This window comes from Heterocephalus glaber, unplaced genomic scaffold, assembly GCF_053883595.1.
Source record: "Heterocephalus glaber isolate CG9 unplaced genomic scaffold, H.glaber_assembly_v1.0 deba00001553, whole genome shotgun sequence".
Taxonomy (NCBI): domain Eukaryota; kingdom Metazoa; phylum Chordata; class Mammalia; order Rodentia; family Bathyergidae; genus Heterocephalus; species Heterocephalus glaber.
The window spans coordinates 12730815-12752614 of NW_028258344.1; the positions used below are offsets into that span (position 1 = coordinate 12730815).

The following is a 21800-nucleotide window of genomic DNA, read 5'->3' on the forward strand; positions in this document are numbered from 1 at the left end:
TGGTGCCTGAGACTTGGCACTTGGTGTGGACCCACCCCTTGATTATGTAGAGAGGTTACACACTGGCAAATGGTGAGGTAGAGGTCTAGAGTGATCAGAGAGCAGATACAGGTGGCTATCACATTTCAAATCCCTTTCTGTGGCAAACTCTAACACATAGCAAATGCTATCATGCCAACAACCCAGCAGGCTATTCTTCTATAGTGGGGATGTACATATTAATTTTTGTAAGTGGCTAAATTCATTTTATGATAAGAGTACTATGTAATGATTTTTAGGAATAATATGTTCAAAATGTTAGGAGCTATATTGCCTCAGTAATCTGAACATTCAGAAAGATCCCAATGGCCACTTTGCACTTGAGTTGGGAGAAAGTCAGCTAGTAACAGAAAGATACTCAGACCTCCACCCTATACCCTATTCTTTACAGGCCCTGTCTTTCCCTAAGGGAACCACTCCCCCCTTTTGCTTTGGCACTTTCATTATTTTGTTTTTATCTTTTGTTGGCTTAGAGCTCTGGGTATTACTTTCTGAGGGATTAATCATTACCCCTTGTTTTCCACTTCCTGCTTCATTCTCCAGATGATGTGATTGCCACCATTGATGCCATCTGTATTGTTGGTTGAAGTGCATTTTGATAATGATTATTGTGATTCTGGGAAATTGGGTCACTAGATAAAGAACTTTAAGAAACCATGGTCTTTGGAGGCAATGAGGGAATGAGATCCAAAGAGGCCCGACAGGAGCAGAGTGTTTCCATAAATGGTCATTGGATTTAGTCCCATGAGAAAGTTCTGTTGTTGCTGAGTATTTCTATATACTGTGGATATAAATAAAATGCTTTTCTTTTCTAATGGAGAAGTCTTATCTGACAACTAATTACATTGATTTAGCTCAAAACTTGCAGAAAAAAATAATTATATTTGAGATGAGACTAAGTTTTCAGCTGACATATAAATAGCTCAGATCTTCTGAGAATTAATATAAGTGTAATTTTATTTATAATGTTTACTAAGTTGTATTATACTATAATTATATATTATCCTAGAAAAAATGTAATTAATGATGATGTGGCATGCAGAAGTCAAAAGTGTTATTCATTATTTCCTGTGTTCAAAGAAGATGTTAACCATTGAATTTGTAGCCAGATTTTCATTCCACCATTCTCTTAGATTTCAATTCTCATTTCATTCCTCTTTGAAGATTCTTTCTGGGGATATCAATTTGATCATGATGCTATTTTATGCTATACTACTTTTTTTTTTTTGGTACCGGGGATTGAACTCGGGTCCTTGTGCTTGCACAATAGGCGGTGAAACCACTGAGCTAAATCCCCTGCTATTTTAAAAAATCAAACTTAAAGGAATAGGAGGAATGCTATTGAACTTCCTAGATTCAATTTCCATGGTAATTTTCATAGCGCATACTTGGAAAGTCATAAAAAAATAGCACTAGATAATTTATATTCTTCCTTAACAACTAGTATTTGTACGATTGGGCAGAGGGCAAGAATGTTATCCTTCAGAAAATGGGATCTATATTTCAGTGTTGAGCAAACCATAGATTTCAATCGTCAAATTCAAATTAGATAAGATGAATGTTTTTATTCTTAAGGTAGTCTTTATAAGACATTTTATTCTTAAGATAGTCTATAAGGAAAAATTATAGCTGTCATTTTAATAAAATATTTGAAACCATCATATTGTTGAATATAGTTTTTAGAAAATTAAATTTTGCTTCCAAATAGAGTTAAAATATTTTCTTTAATTTCCTTTTTATGCATATATTTTAGACAAGTTTAAAATCATGGGCTTGAGATTTTTCCACCTTTTATTGATATATGTTTGCACAATACACAATATCTTTTCATTATCAAATGGTTTTTTCAATGTTCTTTTTCAGAATATTGTAATTTTTATTATAGTGGTTTTCACTTCCTTGGTTAGGTTAATTCCCAGGTATTTGATTTTTTTTACAGCTATTGTGAATGAAGTTGTTTTCCCAGTTTCTTACTTAGTGGATTCATTGTTGATGTACAGGAGCACTATTGATTTTTCTGTTTTGATTTTATAACCTGCTAGTTTGCTGAATTTATTCATTCTAAGAGTCTTCTGGTAGAGTTTTTTGTGTCTTCTATGTAAAATATCATGTCATCTGTGAATAAGGATAGTTTGACTTCTTCCTTTTCTTTTAATAGCCCATTTATTTCTTTTCTTGACTGATTGCTTGCTAAAGTTTTGAGTACTGTTTTGAGCAGTAGTGGTGATGGTGGACAACCTTGTCTGGATTCTAATTTTAGAGGAAATACTTTCAATTTTTTCCTGGTAAGTGTGATGTTGCCAGTGAGTTTGTTATAAATGGCTTTTATTTGTTTGGTGTAGAGTCTTTCTATATCTATTTTCTTCTGGGTTTTTATTATAAATGGATGTTGGTTTTGTGAAAGACCTTTTCTCCATCTACTGAGATGATCACGTGATATTTATCACTGGTTGTGATAATTTTGTATCCTTCACTTAAATAAAAACATTATCTTAATTATAATCTTAATGATAATAGTCTTTATCTTTACCTCACATCACCAAATAAACAGTTTTTAATTGCTGCATAATAACCAATTGACTAAACCATTGCTACCTTTACCACCATAATATTATTACATGATATCAATTGAATACATTCTTCATTAAAAAGTAACAATATCTTCACAATTTTGAAAAGAGTACAAAGAGCATAATCTGTTCTTATACACTGAAGCTTTGAATATGTTATTAATTTAATGAAATTTATTTGAAAATTCAAAAAGTCATGAGAAGAGCTATTTCTAGAGTTTTAAAAGAAAATTAGACCCCCTCTTTTTCTGTTTGCTAAATCATATCCAATACTATTTTGGACACTAGAAAATTTTCTTCTATTAGTTGAAAACTATTAAAATATTGTAAAATATAATTTTCTTACCATCAAATATTTATGCAAGTAAACTGTAATTTTAAAAAGCTCCTATAGAAATTTATACATTCACATTGTTGATAACTAGAATGAGGACTGAATACATTATTTTGACATCAGGTACTTAATGTTTTGAGTAATGCTTTTGGCAGTTTCTTCTGTTTCCTAGCCTGTGTATACAATACTTGGATATTGTCCATCTTATAAAATACAAAAATTATTGAATAGATACCAGTAATATCCACTGAGATTGATAATGTATCATTCTTGGGAAAACCCCATTTCATTAAATGAAACTGTTGAATTAAGAGTAAGCAATTTGCAAACCATAGAGCTTGAAAGTAATTAGTGACTTCTTAAGGTCTGTCCCTTGGATTTTTTTGGTTTTGGAAGAAATCAGATACTACAGACCATTGTGCTTGCACATTCTCCATGTAATGAATGACAATTTTAATTCCATTTTTAGACGTTTTCTATAAAATTAATATTTTAGATCCATCAAAGCCTCCAAATTCCTATGTTTGCCATTTAATAAATTATTTTTCATTAAACTATGTTTTGATTCCTACTAAGGATAGGGGGGTTGGGCTGTATATTAATGATAGAATGCGGGCTTAGTATGTATGAGTCTCTGGGTTCAGTCCCCAGCATCCAAACAAAACCAAGCACCACAAACACACACACACACCCATACACACACACACCTGCTAAGGATAAGTGACTACTGAATTTTGCATGATCTTAGTGAAACTGTTCCTTATGCACAAGTTTAATTCTTATTTTGAATATCCATCAAAAGAAAACTGAGTAAGCATGAGTAAATTGTAGTTTTAAAAAATTCTTATAGAAATCTATACATTCACATTGTCAAACAATGTGGTATGATTAAATTATTAATCTATTTATATATTACATCTTTTGAAATAAATGAGAAGTAATTGCTTATTTTGCAAAATGTTTGATAACAATACTATTAAGTATACATGCTACTTTTGAAGCATTTTATACATATATATAATATAAAAACATGTATATATGGATAAAATTACTTATGATTTTTAAAATTGGTATGATAGAAATCAGCCAGCATATAAACTTTGTAAAAGGAACATTCTTTCATTACTTACAGTTATTATGTGACACAAAATATTCTTTCAAAGTTTTACAGCTGTAGCAGTTAAGCTGTTGTTTGAGACAGATTTGACAGTCAGCTAATCTTGGTTTCTGGACATGGAAACAATATCCACATGGAACCAATCCCTTGCTCACTTGTCTGGTTCTGAGTTTGTACAGTTTCCAAAGGCAGTTTGAATGCATGGCACGAGTGGTTAGAAAAGGCTTCATATAGGAGGTTGTGGAGCAGCAAGGACAGTGAGGTAGCTGGATGAGAACCTCAGCCTGTAGAATGCATGTGTTCACGGCAGCCAGGGAAGCAGCAAAGAGCAAAGTGGTGGGAACATGTTAGACTAATACTGAAATAATTCTTCCTGAAATGTAGCCTGGAAGTTTTACAGACCCCAGCACTATAGAACACTATTTGATAATGTGTTTTGAAGATTTTCTAATAGCAGATAATGTGTGGTTATTTTGGCACTAATGGAAAGACTATGAGAACCAGATTGTGGGAAAATGAGTGCCAGTTCATCTGAGTCTACTCAGAACTTAAGAAAATAAATCATTTGAGAGAGAAAATAGCACATTAGGTAAAGTTCCAGAAAGTCAGTCTTTGAACCACCTTCAACATTGTTGTGTCTTATCCCTGCTGTACTGGCCATTGCTGTTTAATGACTTTCAAGGGAGACAAATGAAAACTGTTATTTTAATTTGATGCTGATTTAGACCTCTGTCATCCTTTTTTTTTCTATCTTGGAATCTTTAGTTGGCATGAACTTTCCTGCTAGTAAAGTTGCTTACAAGTTACGTCATTATTTTCTTCCTGTGGTTAGGTAGACAGTTGTGAAGTATTTGCTGATGGCATTTGCAAATCTAACATGAGAGTTTAGCCAAAATTACGGTGAGGAATTAAATAAGACCACTAAATGTTAACTCACTCTCCAAGAAAATCTTTTTCTGAGTTTTTGTTCCTGTGAATTGTATGGAATGACATGGTTTTTTGATAGCATAAATATATTTTCATGAAAATTAATTTCTTTCTAAAACAAAAACATAGTAACAAAAGAAACAATGTTTTATATGTTGGCAAGTCTTTTCTATATGTAACTTCTGCTTAATCTGTCATTATATGTTGTTTGAGTTGAAAAATATAAAGAAAATCTGACCTCACACAGTATGCAGTGGGAAAAGGAAGGAGTATTTTAATGACCTTTCAGATAATTGTGGACTTTTTTTCTCTGATAATACAACAAAATCTGACAGTTAATCTTTAATCTTAAAGGTTAGTTGCAAAGTAGAACCAAAACCCTATCAATGAACTTTTGGAGTGATGTGGTTTTGAAGAGTGTTTTAACCATGTGCCATGATAATGGTTTGGCATTTGTATGTTTCCATTCATTGCAGCTTAGGTAAATATATGTAGTGTGCTCCATTGAGTTGTTTGTATTTTTATTGTGCTGATAATTAAATATTAGAGAAATGTTCTGTGTGGTAAAGGCTGTCTCTGAAACCTAGAATATTATTTACAGGGAATATTAGAATGACAAAATAAATTTGATATCTTGAATGTTTAATTGAAAAGAAAATTCCTAAACTGTTATTTCATTGCTGTGTAAAGTTGAACAATATTTTGGACATAGAGTAAATAAATGGTAATTATTTTTAGTAATTACTTTCATTTTGGTGTATAGTATTAATGTGACTTAGAAATGTTCCATGTTCCATTATTGGACACTAACTGCATTCAGTATAAAAACATTTCTTTAATTTTTCAACTTTTATGTTTTTTATACAAAAGTAAAGATATTTTGAATAATTCAATAAATTTGGGACTTTCGTGGATTGAATGATCATGTTGATGATATATTACATTTTGTTCATTGGCCTTTGCTAGCGGATTTCCATAGCAGTGGACATATTGTTGTTAATGGGTGGAAAATACATAACACGGCTAAAAATAAGTGGTTTGTGTGCATGGCAAAAACACCAGAAGAAAAGCATGAATGGTTTGAAGCAATTTTGAAAGAAAGAGAACGACGAAAAGGTGGGTGCTTGAATTGAGCCGTATTATTCTTTGTGGAATTTCTAACTTAGCACGAGAGCCAATAATGGAAAGAGTTATGAGAGAGAGGATTGGTGTGTGATGTTCATCTTCATTTATTGTGGGATGTAAGCATCATGCTAAAGGAGTTTTGAAAATTTAATATAGTTGTCAACATAATTAGAGTATGGCTGGCAATGTCTTTTCATTTCTCTTGCTTCAAAATTTGTACAATTTTCTTTGCATGTTATTGTTGCCACCACTAAAGCTGTACCACAAAGTTTTCTCTTAAGAGAGAAACTTCAATAATATATTACAGTGTTGTAGAACCTCCAACAATTATTCTCTATATATTTAACAGTACTCTGGAAATTTGTGGACCAAATATGTTAGCTAAGATATATATATATATATACATATATATGTATATATATGTATATATATATATATTTTTTTTCCCATAGGAGGGATCAAAGATAAAATTTGGTACATGCTTTTAGAGAGATTTTCAAATGATGTTTGGTCTGGCAATATTCAGTTGTGTAGAGTTTATCTATAAGAAGACATATTTTATAATTTGGCTCTGAAATAAAAATGCTTGTGTTTACCAATGGATTTTTAATTATTAATATTTTATTAATATTAAGTTTTCATTTTAATAATTAATTTTTAATATTTAAGGATGCCACTGTTATTTGTTTTTTGCTGAGATTCAGCAAAACACATAATTGGTAATAAAATCCCAGTACGTGAAGCTTCTTTCATCTTCAAATGCTTTCCCTTGAAGAATATGCAAAGTATCTATTGTCATTCAAATATTCTCAGTATATATTTTTATAAGAATTTCCAAAGCATTTTCAAATACTTATTCTTTTGATTGACCTTGGGGAAAGAACCAGATAGAAATTTTTACAACAAAATTATGAATGTTTAACTGACTCTAGATTTTTTTGATTCTAGCAATCAATTCAAGTAACAAAGTAAATAACTTAAAAGGTGAATTGAATTTTTTCATTAAGTTGAACCTTTTTCTCTCTCAGAATGGCTATGATCCATAAGACAAAAATTTGAAACAGTAACAATGCAAAAAGCAGATGGAATAAATCATTTCTGATATTTATCCTTCTCAAATTATATTCTTGTGGGATTATTCACTAGTGCCGATAAATATCATGGCTCCTGCATTGTAAAAAATATAAAATTTTAACAGGAAAGTTTGTAGCATAGAAGACTAAAATTAATTTAAAAATTTCTTCTTCTGCAACAGTTGATTGTTCACAGTCGTGAGATTTTAGCTTTGACACAGGCTTCTAACTAGATTCCTTGCTATCTATTTCCATCACACTAGTGTCCACTTCTGCACTATCACTTCAGTTTTATGTGTGCAGCCCTATCTGGACTTTGTACTTATGTTCTACTGATGCCTAGAATCTACCCAGAATTCTCAGGAATGATGGGCTCCTTTACCCAAACGTTGTCCCTGGCTTCATTCGGTTACTCTCATCATACCCTGAATACCCTTTATTTTTCTCTCTTTCACATCTATATATAACCAATAGCTGTGTCCTACCAATACTACCTCCTGCCTCTTTTCAATTTTATCTTCCTTGTCCTGGAGCCCCTTGTTTGCAGGGGCTTGAAGTGGTTTGAAATTCTGCAGGTTCTTTTGAATGATCTCTTCTGTTAAAACTCTTTCCCTTTCCTTTTGTTCCTCGTAGTCTCCTCTGAGTTTTGTTTCCATAGTAACAAATTTTCTTTACTGCTTCTCCCCTCTTATGGGTTACAACACTTAGATGTTTCCCTAGCACTTAAGTTGAAACTACAAGGACCCCAGGGCTCCATACCTCTGTATTGCTTAATCTTGGTTAGCTCCTATTAATAATTTCTCTTTCTCTAGAAATACCTGTTTGTGATCGTGCGTTTGAACATGGCCTTTCTGTGAAAGATTTCTTAACATTTCTTAGGAAGAAGTGGTATCCTGAATATGCCCCTATTATATCACAATTTCCCCCATGCCTGCAGCATTGTCTCCAGGGCTGCCATGTCCAATTATGCTAACTTTATCTGGTTCTCTTACTCCAAGGGCTAAACTGTGTGCCTTTGGGGCACAGTTGCACAAAGGTATCTTAAACCCTGAGGATCTTGCCTTGACTGTCTCTCTAGTATTCCATGAACTGCTTGAATATTGAACCCAGTCTTACAGAGCTCTGTATCCACAGCCTTCAGCATGTGGTAGACATGCAATTAATGTTTGTTTAAAGCATAAATGAATCAATGAGACTTTTTCAGTTACCTACCCTTACTCTCATTTTTGATAGTTTTAAAATTAGGAATGGAGCAAGACACCTGGGTAATGATCTCTGAACAGGGTGAGAAACTTTATAAAATGATGTGCAAGCAAGGAAATCTAATCAAAGACAGAAAAAGAAAACTGACTACGTTCCCTAAATGCTTTCTCGGAAGGTAGGATGTTTATTATCTCATATGTTAACTCTATTTAATTATTTCTTTCTCCTTTAAAAGTACCCCACTAAACACTTTTGAGTAAAGTAATTCTTTATGAATTACATTTCCCAGACCTTCAATGAGAAGAGAGCTAGAATCATGACCAGGTAACTTTGTAACCTCAGTCATTTAGCTATGACTTTCATACTTCTTGATATACCATGTTCTGAGTGTGAAGCAGAGGTTGGAGCAAGGCAAGAAGTGGGGCACTGCCTGTAGAAGACAGAATGATGGATCTGGCATGGAAATGCACAGAGGGCTTGAAAGTCAGAGTTGACAGTGGTGGATCCAAAAAGTTTGGGAATACTGGAAAATTGAAGGCAATTTAGAATTTAGACTGTGGGGCTGAAGATGAAGAGGCACAGATGAAGAATCTGAGAAAGTGAATCATGTGAGGGGCTGGATACCATTGAGTATGTATCATTTGGTTTCTTCAGACAATCCCAAGTGGGAGTCCCTGTCTGGTGCAGAGCCACCAGAAAAGGTAGCTGCTTCAGGTAGCTCTTCTTCTTCTGCTTCTTTTTTCTGCTTCTTTCTTCCTTTTTCCTCTTCTTCGTCTTCGTCTTCGTCTTCGTGTCCTTCTCCTCCTTCTCCTTCTCCTTCTTCTTCTTCTGCACCAGGGATCGAACTTGGGACGCTGCACTTGCGAGGTGGAAGGAGGAACCACTGAGCTAAATCCCCAGCCCCAGGTAGCTCTTCTTAATTAAGACTCTGTGTTAACCTCATTCTGTACATAATTTCTGATCCTCTTAATACATACTTAGGAGTTAATTGCCTCTCTATTTTAAAGATACAGGAAGTGTGGATCAGGGAGCTTTTCAAGTTCATATAGTCAGTGGATGCCATTGTCAGTTCCGTAAAAGTAGGCTAGAGTTGTAGTTAGAGTTCAGACTTTTAATCAAATTGTCTCTGATCAAATCTTGGTGCTCCCACTGGCTATCATTGGGAAAGTTAAATTTGGGTGATTTGGGATGTGATTTGGGAAAGTTAAATTTATGTTTTGCCTCAAGATATGAAGAGATGATTGCAGTGCTTATCTGTAATGCCTGTTAAGATGTCTTCTTAACTAACTATGGGTAGTTGCAACATGACCATAGGCCACATTTACCTCTAACTCCAACACTAAAATATGTGGACGAGGAAAGCCTCTGCCTGCAGGGCGGCTTGAGCTGTCTTCAGAGGGAGTGGTCCTCACAGCAGGCAACACAGCTACCCAATAGTGTAGCTCCTGGCAGGCCCCCCCTCCACCAGCTGATAGCTGTTATGCAGCAAAAAGCACAGATCTTGATCCAACTTGTCATAGATGCAGGGTCCCCACTGGAATATACTCACATGTAGGTGTCACATCACGCTATGGCTTCCCCAGGATCCTACAGGCATGCAATGTAGCTAGCCATTAGGGATCATTCTTACCATAGCAATGCTGACATCTTACCTTCATCAGGTGATCAGATGTCTAGGAGAACAGAGTTAACAAGTTAGCATGAGCAAAATTTGCCCTAATTTTTTGAGTAAGGGTTTGGCTAACCCTTTCTTCACACCATCTCATGATCATAACGCTAGTTAGTAGTTGTAAAGCATTTTCCAGAGCACTTGACACATAAGACAAGCCTAGAAAGTGTTACTGTGGCCTATCCCTCACAGCATTACAGTGCTGCATTATAGCCCAAGTTTGAGATCTTTTCTGTGTGGACCATGATCCTTTAGCAAAATGTTGCTGGAATCTCCATTACTTGAGTAGGTCCCCTGATAAAGCCCCTCATATACTTCCTTTCTTCCTTTCGCTCCCATTTAAAAAAAAAATCCCAATTTATAATAATATTTAAATAGATTTCCTCATTTGAATTTGGCATTTTTAAAAAATTGTTAATCTCAATGGGAAATTATGGTTTAGTTACATATCAGCTGTCTCAACTCACTTATCAACTTTTGAGACTTAGTAAGATCTCCCTGTGAGATGCACTGGGTGTAGTTCCTGCCATACCTCATCTCATTTAATCCCTTGACAGCACATGACATTGGTATTGTCTCTTGTTTTATTGATGGAAAAATTGAGGTTGAGAGAGAGGTTACACAGGTGTAGAAGAAGAAACGGGATTTGAATCTGGATTGTCTAACTGCAAAGTACATGATCTTAACCATTCTTCTTTATTGTACTTCTCATGTCCTTTTTAATTTTATTTATTCTTTTGTTTCTCTTGTTCTTTTTTATTGTTGGTCTTTCTTTTGGATGATTCTTATTTAATAAAAGAATAAAACCCGCTTTACCAACCTTTCCTGCTTTAAAGTATTTTTCTGGTTTTATTTATTTATTTATTTATTTGAAATAAGGTCTTGCTATGTAGCTCAGGCTGGTCTTGAACTGCTGCGTAGCGCAGGCTGGCCTCAAACTCATGTTCTTTGCACTTCAGGTTTCAGAGTGCTGAATTACACGTGGGTTCCACCACACCTGGCAAAATGTATTTCTTAGACCAGGCAATTCAGTTTTAAGAATGTCATGTCCCTTGTTGACTTGATTTAAAGCATTTGTCTTATCTTTGGTTTTGAAGGAAATGGAAATCTAATTTACTCATGCTTTTTATAACATTGATTCTCCGGGCTCTGTGCCAAACAGAAAACCAATCTAAGACAAATTATTGAGCTTATGTAAAAGTTCAAATGTTAGATTTTAAAAATATGTGCATAACATTTTATTTGTAAAATTTCTTCAGATTTATTCTTTAAATGATGCTATAGGACCATTTGCCTTTATATGGAAAATACCTTTAAAATTAAAGCGACAATGACATTTTCATTTTGTGTTTAGTAGAGGCCTCAACAGGTTGAATAGTACATTAAATGTAGTTTAGGAAAGTCTCAGTGTACAAACATGGGTTTTCTAGTATAGATCGCAAGTTTTCTATCTGTGCACCTAATATATGTGAAAAATACCTACTGGAATACATTGGAAATATTCCTTTATATTTTGAGACTTACTAAATAGCTTTTTCGTGACTACATAGTACAGATACTTTTGCGTGAGAGAGCAAGGAGGTAAGATTTAATGTTTTCATTGGTTTTCTGTTGTAGTGAATTTGTGTCGTGGCTGTTGGAGACGGGAGAAATCCATAGGCCTGAGGAAGGTGTTCACTTGGGACAAGCATTATTAGAAAATGGAATTATCCATCATGGTAATTGTTTTATTACTTTAATTATTTATTTAATCTGGAAATTTTCAAGTTGCTTGTATCTTAGTCTACTGAGTTACTTCCCTATCTCCCAGCCTGTACCTTAATTTCATTTCTATTTAGTAATAATTTTCCAAGTTAAAGGACCCCCCTGCCCCAACATTTTCAGTACGTAATGTATAAAGAATAGTGTTTCAAGGAGTGTGGGGTTATGGTGACCCAGTTTTTAACATTAAAATAAGGAGCTAACACACAGGCAGGAGTTAGAAATGAAGACAAGTGTCGTGGGGTTATAGAGGCAGACATGACTAGTTGTAACTGTAGTATGTGTAAGAACTTCATGTAGCATCAGTGACGGGCAATGTAGAAGAAATGAAATTCTGTCAGAGACAGAAGGGCAGTGTGTATGGACAATCTTTTTTAAAAATGTGTTTTTTAGTACATGTTTCCAGCACATGTACTAATGTACTTGTCCCACATGTCCCTAATGTGCTTGGGCCACGTTTCTTTCTGAGGAAATGATAGTACTCAGGGATAGTAGTGGGGACATGCATGGTGGTCTTCTCAGGAACTAGCATGGAATCTCATGTGGCTAGATAATGTGTTCTATAGGCCAGTGTACCGGGAAGGGAGTGTGGCAAGAAAGTTGCACAGACATCTGTCTGATCCCAGAGGATCAGAACCCTCTGGCTGTGGTGTGTGGGATTATTCTGAGGTCAGGAGCTGATGAATACTTTTAAGCAGTGATTGATTAGATTTTAACTGCAGAACTTTCACATGCATGGTTGAGCTAGCAATGGAAAAGATAGAGACTACAGAGCACCAAGCCCATTAGGAGGTCCTGTGTCCTTGGGCATGAAAAGAGAGGACCCATGTAAGAGATTCTGCCAAACAGAAGCAGCATATTTGATAGCTATTTGGTGAAGGGAAATAAAGAATGAAGAGAGAGATCAGATTATATTCTAAACTTTCTGATTTAGATGTCTGAGATAGTTAATTTAGGAGGAGAAATAGGCTTAAGAGAGATGAAGGTTTTGCTATGCACTGGGTATGAGACAAGGGGATGGTGATATCCAGCACAAGGCTGTAATGAATGGACAGCTCAGGATAGAAATAGGGTGCGAGACATATCTCAGAATCCTATCAAGAGAGTACCAGATTTCTGAGAACATCAACAACAAATGCAAAAACAAGAAAGCAGTGGTAACAAGACTAAGGATAAAAGCTGAAAGAATTTCTAATGTAAGATTGGAGGAGGGAGAAAAAGACAGAATTATAAAAAGTAGATATTTGCAGGGCCAGGGATTTAACTCAGTGATTCCGTTGCCTACCTGGTAAGAGCAAGGTCACAAGTTTGATCCCCGGTACCAAAAAAAAAAAAAAAAGTAGGTATTTGCCTATGGAATTTTATGTTCACATCATTTTTAAGATATAATGATGTACAAATAAAACAAATCCCTTCACTTTGTCACCCATACTGAGTATTGCCTGTGTGATTGGTGTTACCATCTACCCAGACAGGTATCACCTCCTTAATTACTTCAGTTCTCTCCCTTCCAGAAACCCCATTATCCTCTGTTTCTATCAACTCTTCTTTTGCTTTCATTTTGCTCCCTGCCTGCAGAGTACACTCAGCTGAAGATTCCCTTTAAAACAGGCAAAAGATCAAAAGATTCCCTGGTTTACAATGTTCTAATGACTTCTCATCAAATTTAAATGAAAGCCCAGACTGTTTTCCATGGTCCATGAAACACTGCATGATAGGGCACCTGACTTCCACTTTGAGACTGGCACCTAGATTTTACCTAAACTGTCATACTCTGGTCACCCTAGCCATCTGTCCCTTCCTTCAACATTCAAAGATGACTTCCCATTTAGGATCTTGCTGTTCTCATTCAACAGTTATTTATTAATTCCTAATACAAGCAAGGGAATTTCCAAGTTCTGGTAAACAAAATGATAAGAATCCCTGTATTTATAACTCACATTTTCCATGACATTCTGACTTTTAGAAGGCCTTCCAGTATCCATTATTCCAACATACTAATTGTTTAATTAAAAAAATTTTCTTCATGAACTTCTCGCTCTGAAATTACCATGTTGTGTTATTTCTTATTTTTCTCCCTTTTGCTACCCTCCAATCAAAACATAAGCACCATCAGAATGGAAGCCTTTTTTGATCTTGTATAGCATATTCCTGGAGGGCCCAGCACTTTACAAGTCCTCCATAAATATTTGTTGAATGAATAAATGGATTATTACATTTTGAATGAGTTAATAATACTTATAAATTATATATAACCCTATATTTGAGTCATCAGCATCACTGAAACATCTAAAACATTATATAAGTGCTCTTAGTATTTGATGAATTAGAAAGTGTCATCTAACAAAGGAGAAATGAAAAAATGGTGAGCAAGACAGCTTTCCTCTTTTTACTCCTTGCTTTCTTCTAACCCCAAGTCCAAGTATGTCTTTGGGAAAAAAATGGTCTTCACTTATTTTTTTAAATTACATGTCATATAAAAATTAAATGTATTTATGAAATACAGTGGAAATTTTATACAGGTTTACAGTGTATATGTTCAAATTGGGGCAATCAAGATTCCCATCACAAACATTTATAATTTCTTTGTGCTCCTTTGACACATAAGTAAGTGGCATGCAGAATTTTTGTGTACTATCAGTTAACCTTCATAAATGGTGATTCTTTTCTCCCTTAGATCATGTACTTCTGGGGACTATGGATTACCAATGTATAACAAAAAAAGGAAATATCTGTTTATGCAATCCTTTTGTTTATTCCTTTCTTTGCTAATTCCTTCATTCTTTATGCTATGTTCTTTTACGTACTAAAATATGAACTTTATTTTTTTACCCTGTCCATCAAGAAATCCCAGTGTTGACATATTTTCTTACAGAAAGTAAGAAATCCATTAGAATGGGAGAACTAATTTTTGCAGAGAATATTGGGAAGGAAAACGCTAGTTGCTGTGACAGACTTCCTCAGTACAGTAGTTTACATTATAGAGGCTAATTTTCACTTGTGGAAAGTCCAGTCCAGGGTGAAAGATGAGGCTGTGGTGTTTCATGTCATGTGGGATGTGTGTGGGTGTTTGCATCTTGAATGCGTGGCTCCCAAAGGTAACCTTGAATTTTTTTCTGGTTTTGGGGATTGAACTCAAGGCATACTCACTGAGCTACATCTCTGCATCTCAAGGCTTTTTAAAAATTTTTGTTTCCAGACAGGATCTCACTAAGTCATCCAGGCTGGGCTCGAACTTGGTAGCCTCCTGTGCCAGCCACCAGAGTGATGGGATTACAGGCATGTGCCACCACTCCTGGCTTGACTATTGTTAAGTGATCCTGTACATTTCCCATTGTGCATCACTTTTGTGCACATATTTTTGGCCACAATTCAGTTACAAGGCTGTGACTACACAGGAAACTGGAAAATGTAGTGTAGATATATTTATATGAAAAATAAAGCTATCTCAATTTGATGAACAACCAATTCTTGTCACTGAGCCATATTTCTTGGTCAATATAATATCTATGGAATTATTCTAAAGATAGAGTAAGCATCACTTATACGAGGGGTTTGACATGAAGTTATTTTAAGAGGGAGTAATGACAATGTGTTTTACTGTAATAAATTTTTAAAATTTTTATCACACTGCATGTTTGTATATATACACATACATACACACAATTGTTTTATAGTGATGTCAGCCTGTCATAATCACAAAATGAACTTTTAACATTTCTGTTTTCAGTTGAGATTTTTGTGATTTCTGTTACCTATTTGAACTTCTGCAAACATTTATGAGTTAGAACTAGCAGAAAAAATGATCTTTAAACCATCAACAGTTGATATACTATTTAAATTGTTTAAAAAATGGATATGCAACTGTTGGCAACCCCGGGTCCCTGGCCACACACTGGGGTGCCTCCTGTAGCTGGCTCATGGGACCAACTTTGCTCTGGGACCCAGAGCCCCTACTTTTTTCCTCCTTGACCCTGGGGGCAAACAAGGATGAATAATAAAGAGACATGGAGTCACTCAACATGTGGGCAGCCAGGTGGAGCCTGGTGGAGCAGGCAGTGGAGCCCTGAGCCTTTTGCTCACCTTGCTTTCTTTTTTTACCGGGGATCGAACTCGGGACCTTGCTCTTGCAAGGCAGGCACTGGAACCACTGAGCTAAATCCCCAGCCCTCACCTTGCTTTTATTCACCTGAACACAGGCACAAGCAATCAAGGTAACACGAGATTCATCTGGTTTGCAATAGTCAATAGTACATTCTCTGGTAAACAACTTAACCTCAGGCGTCTTAACTTTTCCCTAACATGCAGTCACCCCTGAGTGTAGCCTTTCTCCTTTGTGCTCAGAGAAGGCCAGTTAGGCCTTGATTCTCCTCTGGTCCTTAATATGCAACTTTTTAGAGCTCTGTGAAATTATTTCTGTTTTCTAGAATGACAATGAATTTGGGGGACAATGTTTTCCTTTTTGACTATGTAAGCACCTGGTAATAGATCAAAGCACATTACAGTGAATTCTAGTGCCAGAGCCAGAAAGGGTCAGGATGCTGGTAGTGAAGAATGTTCTTTCATGGGAGCTACGGGGTATTTTCAAGTCACCTTTCCACTCCTGCTCTGATGTCAAAGGAGGTCTAAGGATTTTATGAAGAAGTATTGCTTGCTTGCTTCATGAATTGGGTTCTGAAGACGTAGTTATTATGGGGTGGAATTCTGCTTACTTTACAATAACTTAAAGACCTAAATAGCTAGTTAAGAGCATTTTAATTAACTTGCAAGTTAGTACAAAATACAATTAGAATAATATTAACTGTCTTCATTGGCACAGTCTTTTCAAGTCTGACCTGTCCTTTATGTCATGAATGCTGAAATGAGGAGCCACAAAGTTCTACAGAGAGAAACACTCTTGACTATTCTCCTTACATATTTCTCATGATAGTTTTAATTTTCCCCCTCAAAAAGGAAAAGACACAAAAGTTTTTGAAAGTGTAGAAGGGAAAAAATTCAGTCCTAACGAATTTATACCCCTAACCTTAGTCACCACTGTCTCCAATAATACAGTTTTGCAATGGAAGTATTAAATATATTTTGAAATAAATTTTATTTTAAAATTTCAAATCTAAGAACAGTTCAGACATTTAAATTATGAAAGTTAAAAATTTTTGGACAGTGATGTTTATAACCTGATTAACTAATTTTCCGAGAAATACAGCACTGTGTACTTTCGTTTCATATGTTCCATTTGTTACAGCTTGAGTTTAGTGGCCCAGGCTTTTAGGGTTATCAGGAATTGATCAGTTGTAACATCAGATTGACATACCGAATTTTTGTCATGAGAAACAGACTTTTTTGAAGTCTCTGATTGTCCCTAACTGGGAATAAAAGAATATACACAATTTTGCATTAATAGAACAGTTCTAGTAGAATGAAAATATGTGAGCCAAATGTGCTATCTTTATATATCATTCCAGCTGCACTTCAGTGAAAATAGAATTCCTAAAATAAAGTTCAATGAACCATATGCTTAAAAACCACCATCAAAAAAAAAATTGACTTTTTGCTGTTGTTTACATTGGGAATATTGTTAAGAACTTTGCAGGAGGCAGTGCCTTGTCTATAGTAGGAAGTCTTGGGTTGAAGCAGCATATGCTTCCTCCCTGGTATGCTGTTGATGCTTATCTTGTCCAACTCCACTGTTTACAGTATAAATGCTTGTGTGAGAATTCAGAGACCTAATTTGTTGTATCCTATCGTGTGCTGAAGTTGGCTCATACTGTACAAGCTCTTGAGAGCTGATAATTAAAAACATTTTTCAAGCTGATTGGTTGTTAAGCATAATTATTATTAACATTGAAATTGTATAAACATTTACATAGATTAATTAAATTAACAGAGATGACACATTCCTGAAACTTCACATTTCATAATTATTTCACTAAATTTTACTGTTACCTGTGCTCTCTGAACATTATGTTTATTATTTCTGTATGGGGCAAATACTCTGTAATGGTGTAGCACTGCATGGTGAACTCCACATTCAACTTCAAACTGGTAGTTTAAAATTGTCCAGAGTGGGAATATTTATACCACAGAAATTAGCAAATGATACAAATCAGAGCTCCTCCTCCCACTCTTCCATGTCCATGATTCTCTTACAGAGTGGTCTAAAAGATTACATCAGTCAACTTTCTTCACCAGATGACCTGAAATCTTCTTAGGTGGTCCATTGACCATGCTAGAGAAACCACCTGTTGGAACAGTGGATTTGAATGCACACCTGTTCACTTTTTTCCCAATACAGCAGCCAAGGGATGCAGAGTAGCCTGTAAGGCTGTAATTTTCAGTCAAAGGAGCATGTCTCATGGCAAAAATTCCCTTTTGAATAGGTGAAACTACCACTTGTTTTATTGTGGTAAGAAACCTTTGGACCCAATGTGTCCTTGAATTTTGGAATATCAAGAGAATAATTAATTTCAAATAATATTAAGTGATAAAAGGGAATAGGTAGATTTTATTAGAGAAATAAATTTCTGATCTTAAAACATGCAAAAGAATTTCAAAATATTTCTATTAACTTTATTTCTTTCACACATGCTTTTTTCTTGATATATTGACTTAGGGTAAAAAACTGCCAAAAGGCTATGTTGTCTATTTTTTAAGGAAGGGTGGGGGAAAAGAACTTTGGCTCCATTTTATGGCCATAAACCATGCCCAGGGTTTGTATGTGCTCAGTAAAAGAACTGCACTTCACATGTGTTTGTGTGTATGTCCATGCTTACTGAAGTCTTTAGATATTCTTTGGGATTCACCAAATGTACTTAATGAAAATTAATTCTGACAGCTTGTTTCTTCCCTTTTCAACATTTCTAGTAAAAGGTAAATGTCATAGTCTTCTGTCTAATCATGAAAGTATAGCTCATTGCACAAGTTATCTTCTCTGCGAATGTTACATTGTACCGTACAGAAAATATTTAAATCAATGTATTTGAGCTTTAATATGAATTTTTTGTCTTCTAGAACAGTCATTTTTTTGCCATACTTTATGTAAAGTAACAACCTGGAAAAGGAAAAAAACAGAGACATTTTAATGAGTCCTTTTTTATCTCAGTTCGTTGTGGTGTAGTGGACAATAATATTATATACATATATAATATTACACATATATACATACATGTAGTGTATACTATATGCATATATGGCATATATGTGTATATATTGTATGTGTATATGGTATATATGTATATATAGTATATATGTATGTATGGTATATATGTCTATAGTGTATATATGTATATAGTGTATATATTTATATATAAAGTATATACAGTGTAATATATGATGTTTTAAATTGTGAAATGATCACAACAAGGTAATTAACATGCCCTTGACATCACATGGATTCTTTTTGAGGGGTGTGAGAACATTTAAGATCTACCCTCTTAACAATTTTCAAGTATACAGTATATTAGTTACATTTTCTCTGTCCATTCATCCATCAGTGAACACTTAAGTTGATTAAGTATATTGACTCTTGTGAGTAATGTTGTGAACATGAGAGTACAGATAGCTCTTTGCATACTGATTTCATTTTCTTTGGATATCAGCCCTAAAGTGAGATTATTGGATCAAATAATTGTCCCAATTTTATTTTTTTGAGGGATTACATTTTATATTCCAAAATATTTCCACTAATATTCTCACTAAAAATGTACAATAATCCCCTTTTTTCTATACCTTCTTCATCATTTATCTTTTTCCTTTTGGATAACTCAGTATGTTTTGGTTTGCAATTTTCTGATGACTAGAGATGTTGAGCACCTATTCCTATGCCTGTTGGCTTTCTGAATTTTTTTAAAGATTTATGTATTAGGTCATTTATCCATTATTGTTTGGGTTATTTGTATTTTTTATATTGAATTGAATGAGTTACTTATATGTTTTGGATATTAATCTTTATCAAATGCATAGTTTGCAATATTTATTTTCCTATTCCATAAGTTACTTTTTAGCTTATTGATTATTTTATTTGCTGTGCAGAATTAGTTCATTTTTACTTTTGTTGCCTACATTTTTTGGTGTCATATGAAAACATGTTTGCTCAGACTAATATCAAGCTTTTTCCCTATTCTTTGTTGGAGTAGTTTTATAGTTTCAAGTCTTACATTTAAGTCCTTAAATCCATTTTAAGTTGATTTTATATATAGTTTAAGATAAAGTTCTACTTTTATTCTCCTTCATGTGCTTCTCCAGGTTTCTTGATGTGTGTATTGAAGAGACTGTCTTTTCCTGTTGTCCATTCCTGGCAGCTTTGTTGAAGATCAGTTGATCTTGAATGAAGGGGATTATTTCAGGGATCTCTATTATGTTCTATTAGCCTATGTGTTTTCACTCCGGGACATGGTGTAGTATACCTTTGCAGTGCATTTTGAAGTCAAGTATGTAATACCTCAGCTTTGTTCCTTTTGCCCACGATTGCTATGGTTATTCAAAGTCTTTTGTGATTTCATAGGAATTTTAGGATTTATTTTTATGTCTATGAAACATGCCATTTTAATTTTGATAGAGATGGTTTTCAACGGGTCACTTTGGTTAGTATGGACACAATTCATGAACATAAGATATGCTTCCATTTATTTATGTCTTCAATTTCTTTCATCAGTGTTTTATAGTTTTCAATATATAGATCTTACCTCCTTGATCAAATTTATTCTTTTACTTTTTTGATGCTATTATAAATGAGATAGTTTTCTTCTTTTTCGAGTGGTTCATTGTTACCATATAGAAATGCTACTGAATTTTGTAGTTTGATTTTTGCATTCTGCACCTTCATGGAAAAGTTCTAATAGTTTATTACACCTATTAGTAGTTCAAATAGTTTTTAAGATTTTCTGTATATAGACTGTGCCATATGCAAAGAGAGATAGTTTTTATTCCTTTCAATTTGGATAGCTTGTATTTTTCTTATCTTGTTGTTCTGGGTAACACTTTAGTACTATGTTGAATAGAAATAAGAACAAATGCAACGGGTTTGTCCGTTGTAGCAAGTATACTGGTGGTAATTCTTAAAGCAAAACATCTCCCCAACAAAAAAAGGAAGGGGCTTTTATTGGAGAATTTTATGCATATTTATACAGGAAAGACTAAGCATCACATGTAGAAGTAGCACATGTGCAGTTCTTGATCATGTGTAATTCTCCAATTGAGATCATCCTTCTTCATACCTTGGATATTTAAAAATGGCCAATAGAGCACCTCTTAGGCTGAGAATTTGGCATTATACCAAGATTATAAATCTACTCTTGGTCACTTAGGAGGTGGAAGGTATAGGAAGACTCCTGGTGTTTTCTTCTGGAGGGCCTTCTCTGAAAACCAAATAACACCATTGAAGGAGAGCTAACATTACTATTTGTTTAAAAGGGCCGCAGCTTTCCCCAGTGTAAGTGTAGGAGCTTGTTACTAACCATGGCTGCCTAGCAGCTAATAGAGTGATGACAGTAGACACCCTTGTCTTATTCTTGATCTTAGAGGAAAAGCTTTCAACTTTACCTGTAAAGGGTAGTGTTAGCTGTGGGCTTGTTATATATGGTCTTTACTATGTTGAGGGATATTCTTTCTATGCTAAATTTGTTGAGAGCTTTTATTATAAAAAAAAGTTGCATGTTGTCAAATGCTTTTCTGCTTCTGTTAAGCTCATTCTATGATTTTTATCCATTTTGTTAATACAGTGCCTCCTATTAATTGATTTGTCAGTGTTAAACCATCCTTGTTCCCCATAGATAAATCCCACTCAATCATGGTCCTGATTTTTTAATATTCTGTTGAATTGTTGAGATTTTTACATGTATGATCATCAGGGATATTGGCCTATAATTTTATTTTCTTGTAGTGCCTTTGTCTGACCTGGTAAAATGAATTTGGAAGTGTTCCCTTCTCTTCAATGTTTTTGGAAGTGATTGAGAAGGTTTTGCATCCGTTTTGTTTGTTTGTTTGT

At 34.6% G+C, this 21800-nt stretch overlaps 1 protein-coding gene across 3 annotated transcripts in view; it reads left to right on the top strand.

The window, feature by feature from the left end:
• Positions 1-21800, top strand: part of Prex2 (phosphatidylinositol-3,4,5-trisphosphate dependent Rac exchange factor 2) — a 262543-nt gene that overhangs the window by 94246 nt on the left and 146497 nt on the right. For all 3 annotated transcript variants that reach the window (XM_013071229.3, XM_004842082.3, XM_013071231.3), the window contains 3 exons: positions 5954-6103; positions 8419-8563; positions 11675-11775. In XM_013071229.3, the coding sequence (XP_012926683.2) occupies positions 5954-6103; positions 8419-8563; positions 11675-11775 (396 nt within the window). The remainder of the gene's footprint in view (positions 1-5953; positions 6104-8418; positions 8564-11674; positions 11776-21800) is intronic.